This window comes from Crocuta crocuta, unplaced genomic scaffold (genome assembly GCF_008692635.1).
Source record: "Crocuta crocuta isolate KB4526 unplaced genomic scaffold, BGI_CrCroc_1.0 scaffold37, whole genome shotgun sequence".
NCBI classification, from domain to species: domain Eukaryota; kingdom Metazoa; phylum Chordata; class Mammalia; order Carnivora; family Hyaenidae; genus Crocuta; species Crocuta crocuta.
The window spans coordinates 583022-606279 of NW_027532040.1; the positions used below are offsets into that span (position 1 = coordinate 583022).

At 37.8% G+C, this 23258-nt stretch overlaps 2 protein-coding genes and 1 long non-coding RNA gene across 7 annotated transcripts in view; 1 reads left to right on the plus strand and 2 right to left on the minus strand.

The window, feature by feature from the left end:
- Positions 1–11819, minus strand: part of VPS50 (VPS50 subunit of EARP/GARPII complex) — a 129762-nt gene extending 117943 nt beyond the window's left edge. The window contains exons 1-2 of one of the 2 annotated variants that reach the window (XM_077776242.1): positions 11796–11819; positions 5051–5119 (exon numbers count right to left, since the gene is read on the minus strand). In XM_077776242.1, the coding sequence (XP_077632368.1) occupies positions 5051–5119; positions 11796–11804 (78 nt within the window). In that variant the 5' untranslated portion in view covers positions 11805–11819. Of the gene's footprint in view, positions 1–5050; positions 5120–11627; positions 11740–11795 lie in introns of those variants that run through there. The other variant, XM_077776241.1, reaches the window with a different exon arrangement.
- Positions 11820–14206: 2387 nt separating this feature from the next.
- Positions 14207–22841, minus strand: LOC144241668 (uncharacterized). Its single transcript, XR_013338152.1, has 4 exons — positions 22447–22841; positions 21653–21782; positions 16224–16450; positions 14207–14295 (listed from the first exon to the last, which is right to left on the minus strand). It is a non-coding gene; the product is annotated as an uncharacterized LOC144241668 (long non-coding RNA).
- The window catches only part of HEPACAM2 (HEPACAM family member 2), a 42107-nt gene continuing 37126 nt past the window's right edge, over positions 18278–23258 (plus strand). For 3 of the 4 annotated variants that reach the window (XM_077776219.1, XM_077776218.1, XM_077776221.1), the window contains exon 1: positions 18278–18408. In XM_077776219.1, coding sequence (XP_077632345.1) covers positions 18330–18408 — 79 coding nt within the window. In that variant the 5' untranslated portion in view covers positions 18278–18329. The remainder of the gene's footprint in view (positions 18409–23258) is intronic. The other variant, XM_077776217.1, reaches the window with a different exon arrangement.

The window sequence follows — 23258 nt, forward strand, 5'->3', positions numbered from 1 at the left end:
TGAAAACCCCCTGAAATCTCAATTCCTTGTTATAACTTAGACAAGAAAAAAAGAAATGGGTCCATACCGAAAGACCAAGAAGGCCTTTTTTCAAAATGTTCTACATACATAAACTTGAGTGAGGTAAAGAATTAGATGAAGTTAATGTTTAAAAGTTTCTCTATGCAAGTATTCACAATGACTAAGTAGCATAAATTGGACTTTTTACTTCTGGCATTACAATATCAAGGGAACCCAAATTAAGACAGTGAGGTGGGTTTTTGGGGGAGGGGGGTTGGTGGGGTTTTTTCTGTTGTTGTTTCTTGTTGTTTTTTTTTGTTTTTTTTTACTGATGATTCAATATTTGTATATATTGCAATATGATCATCACAGTAAGTTCATCACCACCTACACAGAATTTTTTTCTTGGATAAGAACTTTAAAATCTACTCTCTTAGCAACTTTAGAATATGCAATACAGTATTATTAACTAGAACCACCATGCTGTATATTACATCCCAATGACTTACATATTCTGTAACTGGAAGTTAATGCTTATTGACCCCTTCACCCATTTTGCTCACTCCCCACCCCCTTGCCTCTGATAGCCATCAATCTGTTCTCTGTATCTATGAGCTTGTTTCTTGTTTTGTTTTGTTTTGTTTTTTAGATTCCACATATAAGTGAGATCATATGGTATTTGATTATACGGTCTTTCTCGGTCTGACTTATTTCACTCAGTAAAATGCACTCAAGGTCCATCCATACTGTTAAAATGGCAAGACTGCATTCTTGTTTGTGGCTAAATAATATTCCATTGTAGGTATTTGTGTGTATGTGTACACACACACACACAGACACATACACATTTACTTTATCCTTTATCCTCTATGAACACTTAGGTTGTTTCCATGTCTTGGCTGTTGTAAATAATGTTGCCATAAACATGGGGATGCATATAGCTTTTCAACGTAGTGATTCCATTTTCTTTGTGAGTGGAATTTCTAGATCATACAGTAATTCTATTTTTGATTTTTTGTTTTCCATAGTGATTGTACCAATGTATATTCACACCAAGTGGACAAGGGCTCCCTTTTCTGCTCATCTTTGCCAACTTGCTGTTATTTCTTGTCTTTTTGATAGCAGGCAATGTAACAGGTATAAATAAAGTTCAAAAAATCTCTACCCAAGCCAATTAACTGGGTAGCTTGCTTTTTAAACCTAGTAATATAGTGCAAGCATTTTCTCTGCAATACACTTCACTAAGTTTCAAATCCAAGCTTCAGAATAATTTATAGGATACCATCTTTGAAACAGAAAAGGAGGGAGGATCCCACACTGACTACTCCATGTACAAGAGCCTCTAGCTTCAGTCTACCACACCACCCTGTTTCCTTCATAGTATTTGTCATACTTTGCATCACCTTGTTTACTGCTTTTCTTCCCTCTACTTGAACCTACGTAAGCTCCCTGGCAACAGATATGTTTTATCTTTTCCACAGCTATATTCAGTCTCTAGAGAATGTCTAGCACAAAACAGATGCTCAATAAATTTTAGAATATGCAGGAAGAAAAGACCAGAAGGCAAAGTTAACCTTGACTGCATTGGTGATTTTTGTGATTTTTTTTAGGTGTCTTTTTCTGTTTACCATATTTTCTGTTCACAGTACATGTTACTTTTTATTATAGAAAAAGGTCATTTTAAAATAATAATTTCAAATTCATGTTTTACATTTTGTTGAAATATTTTTAACAACTCAAAAAACTCAATAATAAAGGTTATTTTTTGAAGTCATAGAAGTTCAGTCATCAAGAACTAACCATGACACTAATTTTAAGGCAAATGTATAAAAATAAATCATGTACGGGGCACCTGGGTGGCTCAGTCGCTTAAGCGTCCAACTCCTGATTTCAGCTCAGGTTGTGATCTCACGGTTCATGAGTCTGAGCTCTTTGTGGAACTGTGCTGACAGTGCAGAGCCTGCTTAGGATGTTCTCTCCCCCTCTCCCTCTGCCCCCCCTGAATGTGTGCATACTCTTCTCTCTCTCTCCCTCTCAAAATAAATAAACTTCAAACAAAAAGAATTCTATTTAAAAAAATCATACCACCATCACTCATCATCAGGGAAATGCAAATCAAAACCACAATGAGCTATCATTTCACATCTGGTAGAATGGCTATCATCACAAAACAAGAGATAATGACTTAAATTAGTGAGGATATGGAGAAAGGGGAACCCTATGTGCTGTTGATGGGAATGTACATTGGTACAGCCACTATGGAAAACAGTATGAAGGTTTCTCAAAATAACTAAAAATGAAGTAGTCCCATTTCTGGGTATATATCCAAAGGACAAGAAAATAGTATCTAAAGGAGATACATGTATTTCCATGTTCACTGCAGCATTACAACATTCAAGGTATGGAAACAACTTAAGCGTCAGTCAACGAATGAACACATCAAGATGTAGTACATATATACAATGGAATATTATACACCCATAAGAAAAAAAAGGAAATCCTGCAATTTGTGACAGTATGGATGGATCGGCAGGGGTGTTATGCTAAATAAAATAAGTCAGATAGAGAGAGACAAATATTGTATGATACCATTTATAGGCTGAATCTTGAAAAGTCAAACTCATAGAAACAGAGACCAGAATAATGGTTACCAGAGGCTGAGGGGGGGATAAATGGGGAGATGTTGGTCAAAGAATACACACTTCCAGACAGCAGAAGAATAAATCCTGGGGATATAATAAAAACTTAATATATGACCTAATTATAGCGTAACATCTTAATTGTGCTTTTTGGGGTTTTTTTTGTTGTTGTTTATTTTGAGGAAAAGAGACAGAGACAGAAACAGAGTGCAAGCGGATGCAAGCAGTGGAGGGGCAGAGAGAGGGAGATACAGAATCCGAAGCAGCTCCAGGCTCTGAGCTGTCAGCACAGAGCCCCACAGGAGGCTCGAACTCCTAAACCTTGATATCATGACCTGAGCTAAAGTTGGACACTTAACCGACTGAGCCACGTAGGTGCCCAAGTAACATCTAAATTGTGAAAAATATACTCAGCATTGAAGTTATACCAAACTATGCTGTATAAGGGTATTTCTGAACATGAGTCTTTTCAACTCTTAATTTCAGTCCTGAATGGGAACTTCACTCACATCAAACTTGCTGTGCTGACTGGAGTTTCGCCACTCTCTGGATGCAGCAACTCTTAAACTCTCAAAAATACCCAGAGGAGAAGGCAGCAGTCTGCTCCCCCTGTAGCGCTTGTGATGTTTCAAGAGAATGCACGGAGAGAACAAGCACATGGAGTTTATGAGCTTTCTTGTTTACATAAGGCTACATTTAAGCCCAATGCATTGATACTAATTTCACTATTAACTGTTTTACAATTTAACTAACTTAGCTTCTTAGTAGGTGTCAATCAGACCAATGCCCTAAGCTCAGTTATTACCGGAATCATTTACATATGCTGATCTTGGGATCCCAGACTGGCCTCTCTCCCGAGAAGCAGTCATCTCAAATTACACACCACAGGCCACTGATGGGGCTGGGGACGTCAGTGAGGAGACTGAGTAATGAGATCATTATAAATTCACTACCAACACTACTAGAAACACATCAAGACACACAGTGTAAAAGATAACAGGGGTGCGAGGGTGGCTCAGTCAGTTTAGCAGCCAAGGTGGACTCCTGATCTCAGTTTGTGGGTTTGAGCCCCACCTTGGGCTCTGTGCTGACAGCTCAGAGCCTGGAGCCTGCTTCAGATTGTGTCTCCCTCTCTCTCTGCCCCTACCCCGCGCGCTCTCGCGCTCTCTTTTTCTCTCTCTCTCAAAATAATAAATAAACGTTAAAAAAAAAAAAAAGACAACAAAGTTCACACAAGGCTTAAAAACAACAGAAATTTCTTATGCAATACAACATCTAATGTAATCTAATTCAAGGCATGTTTATAATGCATGATAATCTTTTTTCTGGAGTCAAAGAAAGAGAATTATCAATTAGGATTTATGGTTATTGCTTAGTTCCCAATTTCATCACATGCAATAATCTTTTATAACATTATATAAAACTATTCAAAATGCCTCTTTAAGGTTTTTGTCAGAGACCTTTCATGCAAAAGGGCTGGCTGGAATACTATCGTATTTGGAGAATATGTTTGGGTCTGCTCCAAAATAATGCCTAAGCTATAAACACAAAATTCACCTTAGCGGGTAAGGCTCCTCACAGGGGTGGGAAATCACTCTCCTGAGCCGCTGACACTGAGGCCTCATGAGAGGCTTTGGGACTGATGACCAAGAGAAACACGCCCTATGTATTAAGTTGCCAGACACAGAAAACAAATAGTATTTTCAAATATCATCCTCAAATTGAAAATCACAAGAGTAGACATTCAGAAGACGATGCTTTGATCTGTGATGGAGCTGCTATTCACCAAGGCAACTTCAAGTGGCAATACTCCAGAGTGAGAAACAGCAGGGTTTTGGGTTTTTTTCACAACGGTTAATAATTTTCCTGAGGGAAAGCCAACTAGCTTTCAAGTAACACCTATTAAATTTGTAACCTGAGAAGTTCACATGAATCAGGAGATTAAAATCTAAGATTCTTATAATTTAGTATAAACTATGCTTTAGCTACCTACTCAAAAATCTCTGCCCCATAACAAAAATATAATTATTATTTTTGGCTCACAATGTTACAGCATAAAAACTAAATTATTTCATTTTATTTCTCCAAATCACAGCAGATAAATCAATAAGTTTCATATATATACATACACACACACAACTGCTTTCAGGCTAAGAATGTGATACAATACTAAAGTCTAAATTTATCAATTTTGCATTTTTCTGCTTCACTATAATGAATCATACTGCATCCCAATGAGTAATGAAAGCAAACACAAGCCCCAAGCCTACTGTACTATAAAAATTTACCTAGCTTTATCATAACTACCATCTGCCTGTGGGGAAGGAAGCTTCTGTGAATCAATTATTATCCAAAGGCAGTATTATTTTTTAAGGAAGTGAAAAGACATGCTCTCACATATAGATCAATACCTTTCCAGGGACCCGGAGACTCTCAATGGCACCAAGATCACTAAGGCTCTCCGGAGGGCTTTTCAGACCCTTAAAAAAATAATAATAATAAAAAGAATTTTAATTATGCTGCAGAACTGTAAAATAGAAATCACCATTAAAATAGAAATCACTTATTAAAATAGAAATCACCATTAAAAACAGAAATGTTCCTGCTTTAAAATATATAGAACACATGTTCTAAAAACAACTGTCACTTAATACATGTAATACTATTATTAAATAAAGATGTACTTCTGAAATTTTAAAATAAAAATATTACATGACAGCTTCATAACTAGTGGCTGAAGTCTAACTTAACCATAGTTTTAAAAACAACCAAAAGAAAATTGGATGCATTCTATGAAAAACCTTATCTATTAATCATTACCAAATTCACCTGATAAGAAGGAACAAGTATTGATCCTCTGATATAATACACCAACCAACTGAGCTAATCAAAGACTTTTAAATAATGCTAATTGCTTAATTAATACATACGGAATCCCTTGATTCTACCTACTTCTCACCAATGCCCCCAATTTATACTGTATAATGGAGACTTAATCTCCCATCTTGCTGCTTTCTACTGTTTAGCTCCCTGGTACCTGGTCATTTCTATGTTCACATCAACTGAGGGGATTCTGAAAGTCTCATTTGTACCACGTGAAAGTGATCAAGACAGAAGTTAGCAATCCAACTTTTCTTTGAAAGCCTCTTTTTAAACATAGGCCATTCAAAGCAGATAGCTAAAGTCCCTGTAAATATTAGTCTGTGAGGGGCGCCTGGGTGGCTCAGGTGGTTAAGTGTCCAACTTCAGCTCAGGTCATGATCTCACGGTTCGTGGGAGCTCCATCCTGACAGTTCTGAGCCTGGAACCGGCTTCAGATTCTGTCTCCCTCTCTGCCCCGCCCCACTCGCAGTCTGTCTCTCTCTCTCTCTCAAAAATACATACACATTAAAAAAAAGTAGTCTAGGAGCAAAATTAGCTGATACATAAATGTGAGGTGAGCTTTGTCCTTCGGGTACCTTATACTGGTCCTTTAATGTCCTCAGTAACCCAAACACGGATTACTTAGGTTGACTATTTGAGACTTAGAGCAGAACTTGCTTATTTTTAACTATAGAGAGCCATGTATTCTATCTTCCCTAGTATAAAATATGGCCAGTAATAGCTACAATTTTTTATGACAACAGGCACTTTGCCTCCTCCCAAGAATTCCATTACTCCCAGAAGACCTCATACCCAGCTTTCTCTCACTTTCAGTCTCTTATATTCTCTCTCTACCCCTCTTCCTCACTCTCTCTCTTCACACATACACAGACACATACATGCACACACACATACATACATGCATGAGTTTAACACTTCATAATTTGATTCAAAACCATGAGCACCCCTAAAACATATTTTAACAATACAACTGCCATGCCTTTTAAATAAATATTTTTAAAACTACAGATTTGTGTAATCAATCTAACAGAAATTCTTGGAGGAATATATCACATGTAATTCTCTCTTTCCCCAGAGCTACTGAGTAAAGAAACAAATGCCTCAGATATAAAGTGAAATACACCAATATCTAGGAAAAGGCCTCAGCTCCAGATTAATCACCCCATACAATAATTTGCTTATACTATATGGCAACTTTCTACCAAGTGTACAAAATAAAAGTCATAAAATTGGAAACCCTATTACATCTTAGGAAGCATGGGAGCTCAGTGATTCAGGGAATGGGCTCTGGGGTCTTGAACTACTTACCTGCCTTGCCTGTCTTTATATTCTAATGATGGTGACAATGATGCAGAGGCCAATAGTAAGTAGTAAAGGAAATAATGTATGCGAGAGGCTAAAAACAGTGCTGGTACATGGCAAGTATACTTTAAATGCTAACCATTATTCTGAATATTACTGTAATCACTGACAAATGCTTTTCTTTTATCAAAACAGAAATGAAGAATTACGTGTCTCACAGACATCTGACACTCACCTGTATTTTTCACATAAATGTCTCAGAGCACATCATCTGACACTCATATGTATTTTAAGATTAGCAAGTTTATAAATGTCTACTCAAGAAACGAAATCATCATTTTTATCTTCACTTCTCTAAAGCAGGAAGTCATGGTTATAACTGTAGTCCTCTGCTTTTATGAAATTGAAACTCGCTGTAATCATTCAGCATTATTTGATTTTCTCTTATTTTTGGTATTTTGAAATTTTCCTCAGTTTAAATTTATTAAAAACTCAGCATAAATAATATCTGCCTCTAAACTTTATTTCTTTGCCCAAAGCAGATTTTAACACTCCACACTACTTCTATTATGTCTAAATAAAATCTTCTATTTCCATTTATGAGACCAGCAACCAAATGTCCCAGCGATCAAAAGGAGCATGTGAGGTGATTTCTGCCTCTTTCTCTCTTCAGCAAAACTGAACAAAGCGGTTATACTTAGTCCTCAATTTCGCCACCTAACCCAGCTTTCCTCCCCACCACTTCATGAGAAGTGATACTGTCAGGTCACCAATGACCTCCCTGCAGCGACACCCAAGGCTCATTCTCACCTTCTGCCACCCATCTGCTGCAGCATTTAGCACAGCTGGTCACTCCTTCCTCCTTTCAATTCTTTACATGGCCTCCAGTACCCACTCTACTTGGCTGTTCCCTTTACCCACCATTTATCCAACAAATATTTATTGATAGGGGACAGGTGGCCATTGAGATGCTGCAGTCTTACCTCACTGGCTGCTCCTTCTCAATCTCCCTTGCTAGATCCACTCTAACCTTCTAACAGTGAAATCGCAAAAGCTCCAACCGTGGACTGTTTTATATCCACACTCATTCCACTGGTGAGCTTAGCCGCTTTATACACCTTATATACGTTTTTAAGTCTCAAATTTTTATCTATATCCTGTGCTTCTCCTGAGAAATTCAGATCCTTAGCCAACTGCCTATTTTTAATCTTGCCACTGAAATATCTAAAAGAGGCTTTCAAAAAGCAAGTCTAAAAACTTTCTGCCTTCCCTGAATCTGTTTCTTCCTCAGCCTTACCCATTTCGTTAAATGGCAATTCTAATTGAGGAGGCCAAACCATCTGGAATCAACCTTAATGCTTCTCCTTCTCTCACAGCCCAAATCTGATCTGTCAAGAAGTCCTGTCAACTCTACATTTATAGTATACCCATAGATCCAACCTCTTCTCAACCCTTCCACCACTAGGACTCTGCTTAAGGCCCATATCCTCTCTCATTCAGATACTGCAATTTATTGTTCTCCCTGTTTTTGCTCTTTTTCCCTCTTCATCCTATTCTTTAAAAAGAGGCCAGGGGCGCCTGGGTGGCTCAGTCGGTTAAGCGTCCAACTTCGGCTCAGGTCATGATCTCACTCACGGTTTGTGAGTTTGAGCCCCGTGTCGGGCTCTGTGCTGACAGCTAGCTCAGAGCCTGGAGCCTGTTTCAGATTCTGTGTCTCCCTCCCCCTCTGATCCTCCTCTGCTCATGCTTGCTCGCTCTCTCAGAAATTAATAAAACATTAAAAAAAAATAAAAATAAAAAGAAGAGGCCAGTCTATGCTGGCAGTGAGGAGCCTGCTTAGGATTCTCCCTCTTCCCCCCTCCCTACTTTGCCCCCCTAATAAATAAACATTAAAATAAACAAAAACTAAAGAGGCTAAAAAGATCTTTCTGAAGTCCATGTATGTAAAATGACATCACTCCTCTGCTTGCTATTTCAATCAAAATGGAAGCATGGTTTTGCTATTAGTAAGGAGAAAAGTAGTAGGAGATGAAGTCAAGATGAGGCCCTGTGTGATCTGGCTTCCTGCTTTCAGCCCTCAACTGGACCTCATTTCCCACTATTTTCTCCTCACTTTACTCCACCCACACTGGCCTCTTGCTATTTCTCAGCCATGCCCCTGCCTCAAGGCCACCACATTTGCTCTTCCTTCCATCCAGAATGCTCCTTCCCAAATATCCACGTGGTCTGCTTCCTCACTTCCTTCAGGTTTTTACTCAAATATCACCTTTTCAGTGAGGCCTCCCATGACCACCCTTATCTAAAATTATACCTACCCCAAAATGCCAACAACTCCCAGGCCTCCCTCTCCCCTGTTCCTCCAACACGTTAATCGCTATGTCTGCCCGAGCACTTGCCTCATTTGTTCACTGCGGCACACCCCCAAACTTAGAACAGTGCCTGGCACGTAGTGCTCTGTAAACATTTGTTGAACAAATTGAAAGAACAGAGGCCAGCATAATAGATAAAGCTGAACAATAGGCCTCATCTAAATAAAGAGAGCTAACGAAGCCCACCCTCCCACTCTTTTCCAAACCAAGATCCTTGCAAAGCTGAAATGCCAAAAAAAAAACCAAACCCTAAATTTCATAGACCTTTCATATCTCTCCACATTAACAATATTATTAGCATATTCCTTAGCCTCACAAAAAAGAAACACCTTTGTGTATATTTATTTGTAATACTACTACATTTAACCCAGTACTAAACATTACTAAATAAAAATCTCCCAATGTAACTCCAGGCAGCACTACATTTTCATACCTTAAAGATGCATGAAATGTGTATTAGTAATGATTAAATATGTGGAGGTCAAGCCATAAGGAAATATAATTAGGATGACTTTTAAAATCTGTGTAAATTTCTAACTGTACTTCACTTTTTACACAGTGTAGTTCCAGTTTTTTGTATATGTTCTTTAGGGTTTTTCTATCCCCACTAAGCACTGATTTGAGCTGCTCAAGTCCAATAAGCAACTGATTGAGGCTGAAGAGTCACCATTTACACAATTTCACTACATTTAGGAGATCTAAACTAATCACTGGTATCTGGACTTGTGTATTTCCTCTCTCCCTTCAGTATTACAAAATTGATTAAAAACCAATAAAACAAGTAAAGTTGCTGTACAGTGATGACTACACTGGACTGTATGGCAAGCAACATGAGAGAAGACCAAATTTAGCTAATGCACAAAAATTCAAATTCAGCATTCTAGAAGCAGTTTAGGGGTAGTAGTGGTATAATGTACAAATGGGTATTGTTGTAAAAATTAAGGAGATACTAAAAAAATATATATCAGACAGACACCAAAAGTCAGCCTGAAATCATCTCTTGTTGTTAATGCAAAAGCCTGCTTCCAGTTTTCCCGCTTTCCCAGCATCGGCGCAGCCACTGAGATGAACTCTGTGACCAAACACTTCCTTCATAAGACCCAGGAGCTGTGTTAACTCTTTGATCTCTTCACTTTCATCATTATCACATGAACATCACCATCAATTTGACACCATGAGATACATGTTATCATTCTTATTTTGAAGATGTGTTAACAAATGCTCAAAAAAGTTAGCTGACTTCCTCAAGGTCACATAGCTACTACTGGATGGATTAGGACCCAAACATCCTCGAGTAACAAGTGGTATGAACCATAATACCAGTACTCAACAAAGTGAGGGATCACCACTTACTTAAATCTTTTATTATTCACAGAACTTTAAATTTTGTTTTCATGATATTAGCAATATAATTTAAGAGGAGTAAAATAATCATGTAGGACTCGTGTGTTCTTCACAAGATATCTACCATTTGTAACCTATTCAGGTATCTTTCAAATTCTGAATTCTCAAATAAGAATTTAATTTGGAATTTGTATTCTAACCAGCAACTTAACTCACAAATGAAACTTTCACTAAATGACTATCCTCCATATTCTCCACAGTTCTCAAAATCTCTAATTTACAACTCTAAATTAACTTCTCTCATGTAAAAGTAATTAAGTATGGCCAATTCTGGTGAAATATTAGAGTTGAATAAATAAAGGCATCTAAATATAAATATAACTTCCTTTCTTGAAGGAAGCTGAGACATTACTAGGAATAAAATGTGAGATGGAATAAAAAACAGCCAGTTTTTCACTCATGAATTATCATTGTGGCAAAAAATAAAAGGCAACTATTTTTGCCATAACAATGATTTTTTAAGTATGATTTCACATGCATTAATTTATTGGTGACTCTCAGAATTGTAAGGTAAGATTAACAAAAATTATTTTTATTTTCATTTTTATATCTGGAAATCATAGGTTTGGGAACTTGCCCAAAGTCATGAAGCTATCAATTCTGTCTTCAATTCATCCACTTATTTTCACTTTTTCCAGGTCAGCTCTATTGCACCAACCTCACCTCCCTACCCAGGCCACCTGCTCAGAGATGAGACAGCCTGGATAAAGTGAGTCCTGCAGGTAGCTGGGAGTGTCACTGGAACGATGGCATAAGGGAGAGGAGGGGAGACAAAGATAGCCTTCATTGAAACTCCCTCATTGACCTTCGCTAAAGGACTGTTTCTGGGACGCCCCTGCCCGCCTGAGCAGGGCTCCGATGAGGGCGGCTCAGGTGAGTTTTCCGGGGTGTGCCCCGACTATCCAGTGCCCCTGACACCTGCCACCAGCCATACCTTAGGTCTCCGCCCGCCCCGGCCCAGAGACAGAACATCTAGACTCCTCTACCAGCAGAAACGAAGGAGGCCTTTGCTTCAGCCTCTGCGACTTACCTGTCGGGTCATAAGAGATTTGATTTTTTGCATGTCGAAATCGTGAAAGGGGTACCCTGCGGCAAAGATCTGACAAATCACGCCCAAACACCAGACAGCTGGCCCGTACACAGGGAAGCCATAGTGAATAGTCACGTGGAGCTGCTGACCCTGGTCATCCTCGCTTACCCTGAGCATGCTGGGAATTGTAGTCTTCCGGCTACCACCCACACCGGCAACGAGGAGGCGAGGACAGCTCAGGTACTACATCTCCCAGCAAGCAAAAGAGTGGACGCTTCGGTTAAGCTACAAATCTTGTTGCTCGGAGAGACCGCCGCGACGGCCTGTCTTTACAGAAGTCCTTGCTCTTGGTAATTCCACTCGATAAGGCGAAAACATAACTTGTAGGTGACCAGGCATTGAGCGACAGGAACAAGCACTGGGCAGACAGTATAAACCAGACTGATGTGATTCCCCTAAGAGTATAATGGAGGAAACTCCACCTGATGGAGGAGGGCGGGGTGGGAGGACCTGAGACTGACGTGACAGGAACTCAAGTGAAGGCACTCTCCCAGAAGTGACCTGAGAACCTGGGACTCTCCAGCTGGCTCTAGGGTTGGCCTAAGGAAAGGTGTGGTCCAGGTTGTCCAATAGGCAGCTGTCCAGGGTTAGGGTTGTTCTTCCTGTCTTGGTATCCACGGCAAAAAACGATAAAACCCAAAGATTTAACCCCCACCTATTATTTCACTACCTTCCCAACCTAGGGCAAGTCAAGATGGAAAATGCAATAATAATAAGTACTTATGTCACTTTAAAGTTATCATTTCAACTTTTAGCAGTTGAGTTAAATTGAGGAAAGTAATAGGAGAGTGTTTGGGGTTTAATTTAAGAAAGAACTTTCCAGGGGTACCTGGCCGGCTCAGTTGGTGGAGCATGCAACTCTTGATCTTGGGATTGTGAGTTCAAGGCCCGTGTTGGTTGCAGACATTACTTAAAAAATAAAATTTAAAAATAACCTTTCTAGTTATGGGACTAGAAAAAAAACCTTTCTAGTTATGGGACTACCAGGAAAAAGAAGTGACCCAGAGCTAACAGCAGGTAACACTTATTGAGAGCTTACTACATGTCAAGAACTCCGCTAATAGGTTTACATTTATCCACATAAGCATCCTATGGGATTGGTACAATTATCCCCATTTTAAAGATGAAGAAACTAAGGTATGGGGAAACTAACTTGTCTGAGATTACTGCAGACATGCAAACAGAAACTGAAGGACTGATTATGCATCTGTTGGGTTTTTAAGTTCATTTATTTATTTTGAGACAGACAGAAAGCATGAGGCAGGGAGGAGCAGAGAGAGAGGGAGGGAGATTCCCAAGCACACTCCACACTCTTAGCTCAGGGCCTGACATGGGGCTCTAACCCACAAACCAGAAGATCATGACAGGAACCAAAGTGGACCACTTAACACACTGAGCCACCCAGGCGTCCCCGAGATGTTGCTTTGAGTAAGAGTTTCATGTATGGTGTTCAAGAGTGAGTTTTGAAGGGTGGTACCAATAATTCTTTTAAGATTTACTTTTAGTTAATGTTTATTAGAAACCTATGATTTCAAAAATATTCCCTAGGACAACTGAAAAAGTGTCAAAGTGTGCCAAACTAATAAAAAATATTTGGTAAAAAAAAAGCATAGGTGGTAGTAAGATGGCAAACATAATAAAAGTAGTTTGCAAATGAATGAGGTTTAGAGGGCCTTTTAGAGGTTATTTTCAGTTTGAAATTGTTATCTGACCTCACAGTCTTGTCTTTGTCTTTGTCTCATTTTTACAAATGAGGTTGTAATATTTGACCTCGGGTTCTTGTAAGCATAAATGAGATGATGAAGGTGAATGCAATTTATAAATTGTAAAACGCCTTACAATTATGAAATATTCTAATCACAATTCTGCCTGGTTCTCTGCTCCGAAAGAATCACCCTGTGCATACTTCTGTCATTGTGCTTAAAACTTCCTTTTGAAATTATATTTACCTATATGCTTTTCTGTTATTTCTAACCCCACAAAAAAATTCCAGGCACTTTTGGGAAATCCTGGTTTAGTTCATTCTTTACCTGCTCTGGTCTTTATTGCCAGGCAGCTCTTATTGCATGAAACTCTTCAATATTTAAAAGTCTCTGAAAGCATCAAAAGAAACAGAAAATGCTGACTATATTAGCATGTAAAATGAAACCCAATTCAGTTTTTTATTGTTAGGGACTGGACAATACTACACTAAGCATTTTAGATTACTAACATATAGTCTTGGTCCTCAGGGAGTTTACAATTTAGTTGAAAAGCGTAGAGCTGATCCAAGACCATTCAAATTCACCGGCAGAGTAGCTATTGTTAATGTTTTCATTTAGGTTCTTTGTTTAAGATCCTCAGTGATTATTATCGGCAGCCAGCTCTAGAATTTCAAATCCATGCTTTAGGAATGAGAAAATTTATCCGTCTCGGGTTTCAAGGTCACACATTTTAAAATTAGAGCTTGAGTCAGAACTAGAACCCGTTTCCAATCCCAGGATCTCCCCCTCAATATAGTCAATAAACAAAGTTACAAGTGACAAAACAAAAAGCTTTTTATTCCATGTATTTGTCTTTTTCTATCAGCCAAATTGGGGAAATGAGTGTTTTCTGTATCTCCATGACCCTGAAAAGTCAAGAAAGCATTAAAACTTGGTTTTACTCTAATACTCTTAAGTTTCAGTTTATTTCTTATAAACTAAAAAGAACAATCCCGTCTTCTAAAAGTTTAAAGGCTATAACTATAATGTTGAAAACATGTAAATTAAATCGGTGCTAGTTTCTAAATAAACTATATTTTCTAATTCACCATACCCTACCATGATAGAAAATAACTGAGCCATACATGATGCATTTTAAGCTCCCTAAACTAAACAAACAAACCTAGAGCCCTAAAGAACACTTTCTAAAAGGTGAAGCATGTTCTCTCATTTCCATTTTTCACAAATGAATGTAAGGCTTATTTAGGACTTTCACGTTTGCCTGAAGGACGTTAGTGATAGGCAGGAGCAAAGTAGTGGAAAGTTTGGACGGCCTGCCAATAAGTCTTAAGAAAAGCTTCCTGGATGGTAGTCCCTTGGTAAAGGGAGAGCCAGCCCCATTTTTGTACATTGGAACATCAGGGTAAAGAGTTTAAGTTGATCTGGTTCAAGGCAGCAGCATTAGGAGGACAGTAGGATGAAGACCTATTTCTAGTGCCCCAAACAGAAGGAGCCTCTGGAAACTTAAACAAAACTTTCTTTGATTAGGAAGATACATTTCAAGTCATCCTATAAACACAAAAGCAGCACAAAGTTGTGGCCTCTCCAGGATGAAGTAACTACACTTTCTGAGCAAGCAGTAGTAAAAAAGCAAAAACACTTGCTGAAGGTAAAGCAGTGACCTGGCGAGGAGCCCAGGAAGGAAGACTGCTACATAGTCAGTTAGCAGCCGCATGAGGAGCCGGAGGCTTCTGAGAGACAGCCCTTGGGCTGAACTGTATAGAAGTGAACACCAGCACAGGCAGAGGCGATGGCGGTGGCCTCCTCTACAGACCAGCCCTCTCTGATAACCTGTAAACTGTAACCTTTCCTAGGATCTATCTAATTACAACATAAGGCAGTGCTTTCTTTCACTGGTTCTTAGTCCCCACTATTCCACATGGACCTTGGCATGGGCACTTTCCAATTCTTCTTACCATTCCAAAATATTCATATGCTACTAATAAATAATGAATGCAGGTGTTTGCAATGCATGTAGCAGACTGCTTGCCTTATGAAATAAGACCAATCTTACTTACAATTTAAACTCAATGAGGAGCGCCTGGGTGGCTCAGTCGGATAAGCGTCTGACTTCAGCTCAGGACATGATCTCACGGTTCATGGGTTCAAGCCCCACATCGGCTCTGTGCTGACAGCTAGCTCAGAGCTTGGAGTCTGCTTCAGATTCTGTATCTCCCTCTCTCTCTGCCCCTCCCTCACTCGTGCCCTGTCTCCCTCTGTCTCTCAAAAATAAATAAACATTAAAAATTAAAATTTAAACTAGATGATAAATGGCTACAAAAAGCCCGTACCTTCCCTAAAATCTCCCTCCAACACAGTGGCTCCTTTCATTGCTTGAAATTTTATTTATTTATTTATTTATTTATTTATTTATTTATTTTTACTTTAGAGACAGGCAGAAGGCAGAGATAGAGAATTTTAAGCAGTCTCCATGGTCAGCGTGAAGCCTAACATGGTTCTCAATCCCATGTCCCTGGGATCATAACCTGAGCTGAAATTAAGATTTGGACACTCAACCGACTGAGCCACCCAGGTGCTCCTCATTGCTTGAAGTTTAATCACCATGGATATAGATTGCTTAAGTTAATCAGCCTTTTCACTTTAAATGTAAATATAACTAAGATTAATAAACAGGCTCCTGAACAGTGTAGTAAAGCAGAACCCGTCTGTGGGTTACAAGTTCGAGGTGAGATATTGACGGTGGGAAATTTCTTATATAATAATAAAGCGCTTTAAACCATGTTTAGCAACCATGTAAAAATTGACAACAGTTTAAGTTCCGTTTTAGCATTACCTTGTATGGCTTCCTGTGCAAACATCCTGTATTCAGAAATTACTCGAGCACGTAGGAGTTTATGCCCACCACCCGCCACGAGAGGGCGCCTTGCCATGCGTACGCCACGTAGCACTTTCCCCGAGGCGTTCTGCACAGACATTGCAGTTTTTTCGTGTGTGTCATGACATGAAAAGATCACAACAATGATTCGTTTTCGCATTTATTTACATAGTTTCTGTTATCACCTATGTCATAAAATAAAGGACATTTTAAAATACAATACAAAAGAAACAAATCTCACAATAAAAACCACCCTTTTATATTGAGTGAACCTAACATTTAAGGAAAATAAAAAAAAAAAAACACGACTGTGTCTTCATTTCTCCCATTTTGCCTAGGTCCCAAAACGCTTCCTCATGTGCCAGCACTGGGTTTGAAAAACACTGGAAAGAGCTTATTTTAAGAAAACAATTAGAGATTAATATGGATTTAAGAGATATGAGGGGAATCTATGTGGTACCTATATTTCCGAATTATATTTTGTACAAACCAATATTAAAATTTATATGCATTTCTTAACATCAGCTGAGAATCAAAAGACACGGGCCAAGGAGCATTTGGTGTTTGCTTCTCAGGGAACAACTTAACAAAAATATTAGTTAGGCACCAGCTAGGTGCGAAGGATCCATAATGAATTTGACTGGCTTCTGTATTCCAGTTGCCCAGAGCAAAAATAAACATGCAATAAAATTCATTGAGATTAGTGAGATAAATGCTGCAGTAGGTGCATGTCCAAGGTTTAGAGGCAGCACGGAGAAAGCTGCTACAGGAATTACCTGGGGGGAAGCTCTAGCTGTTTTTCTGAATCATGGAGAGATCATAAAATGACCTCTGGAGAGGCCTCAGGTTTTCCAAAAGTCACTTACTTTGCCTGTAGAAGCACTTCTGGAAGTATTGGGAGCCTTAATTTCAAAAAGCATTTCAAAACTTGGATTCCAAAATAACTATCATCCTTTATATTTTGTTTACCTTTAATTACACTTGAGGAATCTCTTTCCTATTATCCTATTTCCTATTGAACTCCTTCAGTGAGCCTTTACTGTTAAAAATGATTTAGGCAAGGAAATTTTTCTGGATTTGATGCCTTTTTTGTCATATACTTTGTTATATGCTTCCCGTTATATGCTTTTGTTACATTATGTAGTGGAAGCCTTGGACTAGAGCCTTCTTGCAATAAATGAAATTAACTGGGAGTTAACTTATAACTCAGTAAATTAAGTGGAAGTGCGAAGACTGCTCGCTTCTATGGCAATGAAGAGGACAGGCTGAAAGCTGTAGCCCTGACACCATGGTAGAGACTAAGAGCTTCTCTGGGCCATTGGTTTACTTCCTCTATGCTTCAGCTGTGAAAATGTGGCTTCAGATATTATCTGTTTTCATTATAATTATGCATGGTCCATGATTCACTGTCACTTGGAAACACACCTGCAGTTTGCTTTTAAAAATAACATGAATCCATAGATTGAATAAAACCATGCCAGACATTTGTATTAGGAAATAATACATAGAAAAAAATCAGTTTTAAAGATATTCAGGTGATCTGTTTTGATTCTTTGGTATAACTTTTACATGGTACTCAGTGACTTCGTGGTGATTTATAACTGTTTAGCAGATATATGAAATACTTCAATTTTCATGGAAAAAATTCTAATTTCAAAATAATGGCATAGTTTTGCATGATAGGAAACCAACTTACATTTTTCAGGAAATTTCACGCTATGCTCTCATTATGAAAGCATGCCATTTTTCAGTAAAGTCACCCAAAAGGATGTTTTCCTTCATGTGATTATTAATAACTAAGAATGATCCATGAAATACACTGACAATTCCTGATAGTCTGATAATCGCTAAAAAGCTGTTCTAAAGTCATAAGCCTGTATTCCTGCAGAGCATATAACAGGTGTGCCTCCCTGTGCCCTTTGTATACACATTCATTCTGTATTCAAATCACAGAAGCAAGAGACAGGATAGGGTCTGTTACCTCACTGCTAATTTCCCTAGCAAATAAACCACCAGCTGCTGGTCCATGAACCAAGTTGCTCCCGGGAACAGGGCACTGTATGCATGGGACAGGATGCTTTCATGGAGTCCTTCAGCAGCACGGTTGGGATCTTTCAGTGCAAAATATTCCTCCTTCTCTTAGGTAAGGCACTGCATGAATTGTGTTTCAGCTGTTGTTTGGGTTTTCTTTAATTGTGGGCATAAGGTAAATATTTGCTTCAAGCTGTAGATTCACTCAGATAATTGAAAAACAGTTCAGAACCTTTTAACAATAATACATTTTGTTCCGGCAAAGAAGCAGGAACATTTAGGAGAAATGAGGTTTCAATAAATAGATGACTGTGGTTTCCTTAAAACAACATTTATTGTCAACAGCACTCATTAAAGTCAAGACCTTCTGAAAACCTAATGAATTTCTTCTTTTACAGTTTTTACATGTAAATTTCATAGTCTTTAATGTATTTTATTTTGGCAAGTATTCACATAGGCCATGACTTTGTGGCCATTTTTAGTGAAACTCGAAACAATTTATGAAAATGGTTTTGATTAAAGGTACTGTGGTAAACTGTCAGCTCTACTTCATTTTAAGTTACCAATCATGATATGTGGATAAAGGTGAGTTTTCAAAGTTACAAAAAATATTTTATACACAATAGAGAAAAATGTGTTAAGTATTATTTCTCCAAATAACTTTAGCCCTCCTCTTTGCCCAGTGGCTGGTCCTATTAATTTTTTTTTCTTGATTTTACTGTTTTCCTCTCATTCTCCTCTTTAGTCTTAGAGTTTAAGAGTCTTTCTCCAACATTCCTACTATTTTTATGTCAACTTTTTTTTTTCACTAGATGTTCTTTTTTTCATTCTTCCCATTTATCAGTTTTAAAAGTCAAGTTTGTTTCTTGTTTTATCTATAGTCGATAGAGACTCAAAAAAGACTTTATTCTTTAAATTATAAAAATAGATTAGGTTAATAAGCAATTTAAGTTTTAGACTTTTTCAGTAGTTTAGAGCCTTGCTTTCACGGCTATCTTTTGTTGTACTTTTCATTGCATATGTGACTATTATCCAAATTTATACCTAATGTTGTATATATCCCACGAATTTGAAATGTTCAGTTTGTAAATTTTTCTAAGAAGTGTTTGAGTTTCCCATAGTTGTGACTGTTCCAGTGTTTATCTTGTCAAATTCAAGCCTATATAGATTTTTAGTTATTGAAATTTTTAGAAAAAACAATTACCATAACAGATATCTTTTTGCATTTTTCTGGGCTCTGAAAGTATCCTATGTGTCAGTGCCCCCACTTATTTTTAACTTTATAACAATAGGAATGCTGTCATAAGTGCTATTTTTGTAATTGGCTTTAAGAAGAACTTAGAGACAATTTATTTGAGGATTTTGACTAAAATAAAATTAAAATGTACTTTAGACAAACGGCATGTTCATAAGTAGTTAAAGCGGTTATCGCTTAAGTTCTTCTTATGCAAATTCACTTTTCTCCACTGATAGTGTGTTGTAAAGACCATATGTAATGTGGAAATCATTTGACTTTGAAAATATTGGGTATCCGATTGTTTTTTTTTTCTTCGTTTTTAAAGTTTGCTTATTGATTTTGAGAGAGAGAGAGAGAGAGCACGTGGGGAGTAGAAGGGGAGAGAGAGAGAATCCTAAGCAGGCTCCGCGTTGTCAGGACTCACAGGTCTCACAAGAGTGAGTTGATGACCTGAGCTGAAATCAAGAGTCAAACGCTTAACTGGCTAAGCCATCCAGGTGCCTCCCCGTGATTGTTTTCTTCTTCTTGAAAAAAAAAAAAAAAAATCTTAAAAATGTGAAGCCCAAGGGGTGCCTGGGTGGCTCAGTTGGTTAAGCGTCCAACTTCGGTTCAGGTCATGATCTTGCAGTTCATGGGTTCGAGACCCGCGTCAAGCTCTATGCTGACAGCTCAGAGCCTGGAGCTGCTTCAGACTTATCTCCCTTTCTCTCTACCTGTGCCCTGCTCACGCTCTATCTCCCTGTGTCTCTAAAAAATAAATAAATGTTAAAATTTTTTTTTAATTTGAAGCCTGAAATGTAGTTTGTAAAGTCTATTCAAAGTACAACTTCTTAATTTCTATTTTCTCTAAAGATGCAGGAGTTTATTTTCAGTCAACAATAGTTGTGTTATGCTTACTAATATTATACATGATAAAGGGGAAGTAAATGCCAACTATTTTGAGGTACAGCTAGAGGTCACTTTGTGAAGTCTGATGTTTATATTCAATACAGTGAAACTAGTCTAGGGAATCTTTTGTTGCTGTAATATAGATAAATTTCATATGAGTTCAAGTGTTCCTTAACACTGGATCATTCTTTTACAGTGCTATTGTTATACAGCTTAAAGGAGTCTCTAAAAAGTGATATTATTGCTATAATATTGTACCTCAGATTATTAATGTTTCTCAAAGTTAATATAAGGCCTCATATGCAAAAAGCCGGAGAGTTTTCCTTTTTTATATTTAGGAAGTAGGTATTAGTAAATCTAATAATAAATTTAATTTTTATTTAAGTACAGTTATTTGGAATATCAAAGGAAATTAAAATTTCATCAATTTTTTCCATTTATTTTCTTAAAGTTTATTTGTTCATACAGAGGGATTAACTTTCTAAAATCAGTAGTTTTAATTGTTTAGGTTTTCTCATACAACTAGAAAAGAGAGTTTGAAAAATTCTCAAAATGAAGCTAACTTTTTTTAAGTTCATAAACTACTGTTTTGACAGCACAGATTCCTCACATCTGTAGTGTGACATACAGCAATGGCAAAAGAGTGTGTGTTCTTAAAATGTAGAGGAATTATCCAATTATCTGTTTATTCGCTAGAGTTCACTACAAGCAAGGATTACATCGTATCAATTGGTTCCTTCCTGCAAAATAAAAAGATTTTGGTAGTTGAGATAAGGTATTGTATGAAGAAAATTACATTCTTTGCTGATATTCTTATAATGTGCTACCTATAATTTATCTGATAAAAATGGTGCAGGCAGTCTAAGGAAAAAGCTATTATAATAGCTGTGCTATCTCACTGTCATATGTATATTTGAAAAATCACACATATTTGAAAAAAATGATATGACAATAAGATTTGATATTATAAACATTGAACGCATTCAGAGGTATTGATAGCAATATATTATTTAAGCCTTTATTACATGACACAGTTTCTAAAATAGTTCAAAGAACTAGATAACCCTTCTTAAACAATTATTATAAATGCCATAAAAGTGTTATTTTCTTCTAAAGTAATTTCATTATTCCTGGGCTGCAATGTTTGTATTGTATTTAATCCTTTATTAAATAATGTTTGCTTTCTGCAACTCCAGTCATAGTTTCTCCAATCAGTCATTTTTGTACTTACTATTCAACATTCTGATCCAAGATCCAAAAGTCACAACATTTCTATTCCAGTCACGCTAGCACTGCATAGTAGTAAATTGCCTCCCAAGCATTTCAGACGATTACAATCTCAGTTACTCTTTAAACTACAACTACGAAAACAAACAACAACAACAAAAACAAAAAAAAAAGTAGATGAAAGAAAGCTTTCTCTTTTCCAAATAACAAAACAAAAGGAAAACAAAACAAACAAACACACAACCTACACAAGGATTACTGACTTCCCCAAACAAGAATGCTGTCTAAAGTTCCAGGTCACTCTCAAAGGCCACCCGAGAGTTGTAAGTCAGCAGCCACACAGCTTTTCCAGTGCACTGTCAACACAGTGATGTGGATTCCCACCATCCCCCATGGTTCCTTGGCAAAAAAACAGAAGAGTTGCTGCCTTATTGAAGGATATCCAGGGATTGTGACTTAAATAAGCAGACTAAAACCCGAGACTCAATATTTCAAAATTCTTTGGGCCCTTTCAATTAAATATGGGCCCTTCACCTTCAAGTGTAAGTTAGCTCCCACCCTGAGAAAAGCACCTAAGCATGTCACAAACATAAAGAGAGACTTAGAACCTCATCTAAAATTACCCTCCTTCACATGGAAGAAACCTGAGGTCCAGAGAATTAAGAGGACTTATTTCAGGTCACTTACCTGACCAATCATTTTATCCCAAGTGTGTGTCCTTAACTAAGATCCCGTATTTCAGTTGATTTTTAACTTTATCAAAGTGTCGAATACAGAAAGTTTTTATTTCTTGCTTACCAGGAATTTGTCCGAGCTTCTTATCCTCAATTTCAATGAAGAGCGTGTAGATGCATGTTGTTTTGTGCCGATAACACAAATGCCAAGAGAAATCTTTTCCTTTACTGGCCCCTCATCCAAATTCCAAAGTCTTTCCCAATCTGTGACCTGAAGAACGTCACTCTCTTCTGCTGACCCCTGCTTCACATGCCACAATCATTACGAGGTTTAAGTCCTAGGTTCACTTTCTCTTCTTTTTTTCTCTCTTAGGCTTTCCTTGCAGAAACCACTACTCCTTTTCTGCAATCCACTTTATTTCCTCTTTAGAACTCCCGGCACCAGTTCCTTCTTTTTCTAATGATTCAAATGAGAAACAACTACAAATTTAACATTCTTGCACTTGCCCGAAAAGAAAACAGAAGCAAAGCCTATAGCTTTCTAATTCCTTTGTTATGGACCAAATCACTAAAATGAATGTGCAGGTACAGCCCGTTACCACAGAAAAAGAAAAAAAAAATTACAAAGTCTATCACAAATACAGAAACCAAGGAGACTATAAAACACATAATTCTTTTGCCCAGACACCTAAGTCTCAGTCCATGCAGTCAGTTTCTGGTGGGCATCTAGGAATTCCTTCTCCCTCTAACCTTCTGTAATGTTCCTCTTTGTGCTTTCTCCTGAGTTCTCTCTTCCCTGCTGGACCCAGGTCTCACTCTCTACCAACAGCTAACCAAAGACCAAAATGACGGGAATCTTAGCTCTCACCTCTACCCTGGGAAGTAAAGGGAGAGATTTACTGTTGACAAAATTCGATTCCTTATAGTAGCAGGACT